Source organism: Pseudochaenichthys georgianus, chromosome 5 (assembly GCF_902827115.2).
Source record: "Pseudochaenichthys georgianus chromosome 5, fPseGeo1.2, whole genome shotgun sequence".
Taxonomy (NCBI): Eukaryota; Metazoa; Chordata; class Actinopteri; order Perciformes; family Channichthyidae; genus Pseudochaenichthys; species Pseudochaenichthys georgianus.
Window position 1 is genome coordinate 19,931,303 of NC_047507.1, and position 6,487 is coordinate 19,937,789.

Here is a 6,487-nt window from a genome sequence, read left to right on the forward strand (position 1 = left end):
ACCTTTACACATTCAGACTTTGGCACACAATACTTAGGAAAAACCATTACAAAATTATTATTTTGGTATTATACCATCCAACATTATATTCAAGTAACTAAAACAATGAGTGGGTTAACAGAACATTTAATTGGCAGTCATTTTAGCAAGAAGTTTGTTGTTCCAAAATATTTCACAGTTCCAGCTTCTTGAATGTGTGAATATGCTTCTTTTGCTCCAAAATATTTCAAATGTTTTAGTTTTTCTTCAATGAGTACTTCTAGTCCTAATACTTGAAGTGCAGTTATATTTTTGTACCTAAAGACTTTTACTTGAGTACCATTATTGATGTAGTACTTTTACTAGAAATTGACTATTTTAACAGTTTGTATTAGTACTTCAACTTAAGTGAAGGATCTGAATACCTATTCCATCACTGGTGAGACTACTGTACGTAGTAGGCCTACTTACTATTCTGAGTACCTTCTCAGGACTCAGGTCAGTAGCCCTAACCACTCCGGCCAGGCGCGGCGCTGTTTGAACCGAGCACCGCGGCTCACTTTGGGATCCTGTCGTCCATCTGTCTGCTTCTTCAACTGGTGTCCATTGAGCGTCGGAAGTTGGTTCTGATAGTTTAGTGAAACTTGACAAAATGGCAGAGGACAACAGTTATGAGTCAATGCTCTGTGTTAAGCCCGAGGTCCACGTTTACAAGATCCCTCCGCGGGCTTCGAACCGTGGATATCGGTAAGTAGAGCAGTAACGGTTGTAACTGACGAGTCTGTCTGACTGCGGGACAAGTGCCCGTCACCATGCTAATTCAAGTACATCCATTATCGGACAGCCAATTGTTAGAATGTATGTTGTTGTGCTTCTTCAACTATAACGTGCACGATGATGGTTAAAGCATACACAAACCATAACTTAAAAACTTTATATAAACAGACATACCCCCTACCGCTGGCTGAAAAATATGCTAACGGCTAGGTATGCTACTCACGTTAGCATTATTTCCAAACACAAGTTTGCAGCTGTAACTTCAACTGTTCACTTAAATCGGTCACAACATTCCCAACGATGATAATTGACTGTAAATTGGAACTGGTGTTCACTTTTAATGTAGAAGACATGATGACACTGCTGCTCACTACAAGCATGGAAAGTTTAAATTGATTCGCGTCATGGCTGTCCGATAATGAATGTTAGAATTAATGCTAGCAGTTGTATAAGCTACGTGTCAGCGATAAAAGTAAAGCAAAAAAGACATGTATGGACTGCTGTTAAACTGTGACAAAGTTAACTTGAGTCAATACCAAACTCGGACTGATCCTTGATGTCATTCTCTAACATTCAATTAAGTTTAGTCCGACAGAAAACAATAAAACAACTATAACTCAATGTCCAGTTGCAAGCTTTTTGTGGAGCTTTCCACTGAATCTCACGGTGTTCCTACACAGATTTGATTTGCTCTAGTCTAATGTAAACTGATATGTATGTCATGTTTTGTTTTGTTAATAAAGACATACATTCTGAAAGTGTCTTTGTTTGGTATTGTGGTCATCTACGGTTTTGTTTTGTCTTCTGTATATTGTTTTTCTTCATTTACCAGCAAAGAAAGGAGTTCCCTTTTGACATAGATATATTCAAGTATTCCTGGACATTTTCACTTCCTCTTGATGTGCATAGCCTGTGTAAAAACAGTGATCAAGTCAGCCACTTTCACACTAAGATGTGTGTTTCCTGTTTTTCTAGTGCTGCTGACTGGAAGCTGGATGAACCTTCATGGAGTGGCAGGATGAAAATTACTGCTAAAGGCAAGATAGCCTACATCAAGTTAGAGGACAAAAACACAGGTAAACACACTCTTTACAACAGACTCATTTAGGTGAGTAACTTAACCTTCTAAAAGAACCATAGTGACAAGTATCAGTAAAGCACCTACTGTTAAAAGTGAGCCATCAGTTGTCATCAATGACACAGCTTTAGGTGGCACAATATAAGGGTTTATAAATGATAAAGACATGGTACAATAAGGCTATAAATAATTCAATATTTTGTGTCACCACTTTAATTACAATATGCTGAAAGGTTATTATGAGGCTAAACACATGCTTAACTTTGAGACAGTGTTTGTGTAATTTTGGATGATGTCAAGCACCCAGAAACACATTTGAACTTGCTCTTCATGTAATTTAGGTAGGATAACATAACTTGCTTGCAACATATTTACATTGCTGTTTCTGCCTTTTATAAGTGGTTAAGTGCCTAAGGCTGGTTACAAAGGTTTGGTTTGTTTTTGGGTTGTTGTTGTTGTTTTACAGGTTATTGCTTTGGTGGATTTGAAGCCCTTTTACATTTTTAATTGTACACATTTAGTATCAAAGTGAGCTTTTGACTCTCTGACTTCAGTCACTGAGATTGTCACAACATTTAACAAAACTGATATCTTCTGTTAACTTTAAAGTTATCTTTTTCTTTGCAGGAGAGCTGTTCGCCCAAGCTCCAGTTGAACAGTATCCAGGGTGTGTAGTTGAATCAGTATCAGACTCTAGCAGGTATTTTGTGATCCGGATAGAAGATGGCAATGGTAAGACACTTTTATCAGAGACTCTGCTTTTGTTAAATATTTCATCCTGTCATGCATAAGGTGCCCTCATTATATTGTTTTTTGTCTTTCGTAAAGGACGTCATGCTTTTATTGGCTTGGGTTTTGCTGATCGTGGAGACTCTTTTGACTTCAACGTAGCTTTACAAGACCATTTTAAGTAAGTACACTTCTCTTAACACACCTTTTTTATATGATCTTGTACATATTAATAAGCAAATTCTGATACATTAACGTGATTATGTTTAAGTGTGAACAACATGCTAACTTGCACATTTGCTTTCTGAGAAGATAATTGTGCACATTGGTCCATCACATATATTGTATATCATTTGTGAGAAAGGTGTTTGCTACAATATATACAATTCAATACTGTTGTTCATCTGTATCTTAATACTACAGTGACCCAGTTTGTCTTTTCCTAGCTGGAACTAAATGATAATTATTATGCTTTCAAACTCTTTTTTAAAGGTGGGTGAAGCAAGAAGGCGAGATCGCAAAACAGGAAGCTTCTGATATCGTAGCACCTAAGCTGGACCTCAGCTTTAAAGAGGGACAGACAATCAAGATCAGTATTGGGGTAAGTCATTCAGCCCCAACTTTACGGATGTAAAACAATCACTAACAGGGCTCCTTCAAAGTTGGAAAATGTTACATTTTGACTTTTGTTTTCAAAGTAAGTAATATGCTTGAATTGGAATATTCTCCTTGAAATATGCCTGCTACACAATAACTCATGTAAACCTAAGCTACTTTACTATTTGAATTGAAACTATGCCTTATTAGTTATGTTTCTCAAACTACTTGGAGCAGACTCGCATCCTAAATGAGTAAAGTAAAATAACTAAATTAGTAACATGAGCAGCACTTTTCTAATGTAGATATTCTGCTGGAATGATCTGATCAGTTTGTCAATCTCAGCCTTGTTGTTGTCTTAAGGGATCAGACATTGTTGCACATACTGTTATATGCAATCTTGTAAACTGTTATAGAACAAAATATTTAAAGGCTGTCTGTTATTTGAAATTTGAATTTTTTTTTCGTGGGTTCTTGTCATTCATAGCTAGATAAGTCCTATTTTGCCCCCTAATTCTTGAATCTGTTAAGTTAAAATTAAAGTATAAATATACTTTGAAATGCAGGGGATACAATTATTACATAAACATTTTAACAATTGCGTTTTTATTAACCATTTACATTATAAAGGTTTGGAAGATCTGGATATGTTTGGTTAAGTTTCCTTGAAAGTGCTTACTCTTAAAGGTGTAAGAACCCTTTAATGATAAATTGACATATTTTATGAAGAAAACAGTAAAGGTTCAAGACGTTCTGAAACTGTGTCTATCTCAGAACATCAAGAAGAGGGAAGCAGGTGGTGCCAAACCGCGGGGAATGGCTGGGGGTCTCCTCCCACCTCCACCAGGTGTTAAGGTTGGAGGTGTCACACCGCCCCCCGTGGGGCAGCCGCCAGTCTTAGCTGTGCAGACTAACACTGGTAACAACCGTTCTATTATATAAAATACGTATAAAATACGTTCACATCATTTAAACAATATTTTTCTCCACATCCAGCTTCTCTTTTAGACTTCGGGTCCCCCGGCCCCGCCGCCCCGCCAAGCACCGACGTGTGGGGAGATTTCACATCTGCAGGCGCCAAGTACGTTTTCACAAAAACAGTTACCTGTATTTTTGTCTGTGTATTAATTTATCGTGTCCATCATTCACATGTTGTATTTGTTTAACAGAATTCAAACACTTTCAATGATGCGCATGTCTAGAATACATTATAAAGTGCTTATAAAGCACAATAAATATGTGTGCCTATAGTCTTAATATGTTTTAAAATCTGTTATTATTAAGAGCTTACAAGTAAACAGTGCTTTCATTATTTCTTCTATGATCGTCATCATCACACTCTCATCTCCCTCCACAGCTCCAGTCAAGATGGTGTCAAAGCGGGAGGATGGGTGCAGTTTAGTTGAGTGGTGAGAAAATGTGAACACACACTCAGGTTCCAAACATTCCTTGGATAGCACGATTGTGGCAAAAAGAAAGTAAGAGAGGAACTGTTGGCAAATGTAACTGGCTCATTTGTTTTTGAATTTGTTCTCATAAACTACAGCCCACAGACAACACACTTTTTGAGGAACAAACAGTAAACATGTAAATATTTTTTACAATCCTATATGTTTCAAACTCTGTCATGAAGTGGGATCTTTTGATTTTAGAAATCCGGTGATCACCTAACCATCATTATTGTTAATGCTTGAAGAGCAGTAAGCATGGTGATGGTTAAAAGCAAAGATTATTTTGTTACACTAACCAGATAGAAGTGTCTATCCACTGCCTTCAATCAAATGTGCCCTTATTTTATTTCCTTTTTCTATTCTGTCACTGTTCAGAATCAGATTTGATCGTATTCTTCGTCTTTAAGACATCATGCTCCCATCCTACATGTTTCTCATTTACACCAGCACCACTCATCTCAAAGTTGTTTTTACCGTTTTGGGAACATTAGTATACCTGAAGTGTCCATGTTTAGTTTAACACCAGTGTGTGTGTTTCTGTTTACTAGTTTTTAGTTTGAGGAGATCTTGGAAAAACTATTATGATATTTAATTAGGTTCATATTACACCTCTTAAGCCTACATTAAATATACCCAGACTTTTAAATCATGGTGTTGGAAAGTCATAATAGTAATTTTTCTTTTTGTCACACACATTGGAACATATTTTTGTTTACATTTGTCTGTGTGTACGCCTTTCATCTGTCTTTTCCTTGTGTGTTTTTTTTCTGTGGTTTTAAAAATGTGCCTTTTACCAAACAGAATTTTCCTCAATCTTGTCGCTAATTTCTATCGATTATTTCATTATAAGTGCCTTTCTGGAAACAATCGAAATGTATAAAATGTAAACCTATGTCCTCTTGTAAATAAACAATATATTTCATTGACTCTTGTATTCAATTTTTATCAGTGAACTGTTCTGCTTGTGAAATTGAGAGAGATGTTCTCCAGGGCTCATGTTACACATTTCAACTCAATATCAGTATGATGGAGTACTGCACCAATTTAGCGTACTTAGTTACTTCCTCGATGTTATTAACAGCATTATCTAGCAAGATTGTCTAAAAGTCCAGACTTTTTTTCTTTTAATGATATGGATTGGATTTAACTTCAGGAAGGTTTCCACAGTTGTGTTCCATTTATTTTCATTGTGAGTGAATTGCAAAAAATGAGCCACTACTTTGAAAAACCTACATGTTATAGGTTTTTGAGGACCTGCAAAATTAGTTGGGCAAATAGGAGTTATAATTTGAGCATATTTAGTGCAAATGGCTACATGGTTCAGGCATTAAAGAAGTAAGCGTCATTAAACATTTCTAATTTAGTGGTGGAAGAAGCACTTATATTTTATTTAAGTTAACATTGAAATATCACAACATAAATACAATCTGTTAACAAGAAACAACAGTCCTGTATTCAAAGTCTTTCCAACTACTGCTTTCAAAATATACCTTCAATTCCAGTTAGTATTCATTATGCAAAATGGCTCAAGACTTCTCATAACTTATTTCTTACTCTATTTGTTTATTTACTAAAATATTTGAAATAAAGATCCAATCTACTTTGTTATACTGCTGAGCATCTACATTCTTATATGATCATTTATCAGTTGATATTTTTATTAAAATAATTTGACTCAACGTAACTAGTAAATACTGTTGTCAAATAAATGTAGTGCAGTGAAAAGTACAATATTGACCAATGGCCACCAAAAGGTAGCTGAGCAGAAGTAAAGGAAAAACTCAGTTAAAGAACAAGTAGGCTACCTAGAAACAGTTCTAAATTACATTCTTCTACTACGCACTGGGTGTTATGTTAAAATATGGTATTCCTTGCA

The 6,487-nt window shown here is 35.8% G+C and overlaps 1 protein-coding gene across 1 annotated transcript; it reads left to right on the top strand.

The window, feature by feature from the left end:
* Positions 1-525: 525 nt before the first annotated feature.
* On the top strand, positions 526-5,537 carry necap2 (NECAP endocytosis associated 2). The gene is made up of 8 exons (XM_034083743.2): positions 526-726; positions 1,732-1,832; positions 2,462-2,566; positions 2,663-2,744; positions 3,056-3,164; positions 3,935-4,079; positions 4,157-4,241; positions 4,518-5,537. The coding sequence occupies exons 1-8, from the start codon at positions 632-634 to the stop codon at positions 4,564-4,566; spliced, it is 771 nt and encodes a 256-aa protein (XP_033939634.1). The 5' UTR covers positions 526-631; the 3' UTR covers positions 4,567-5,537.
* The last annotated feature ends 950 nt before the right edge of the window (positions 5,538-6,487 follow it).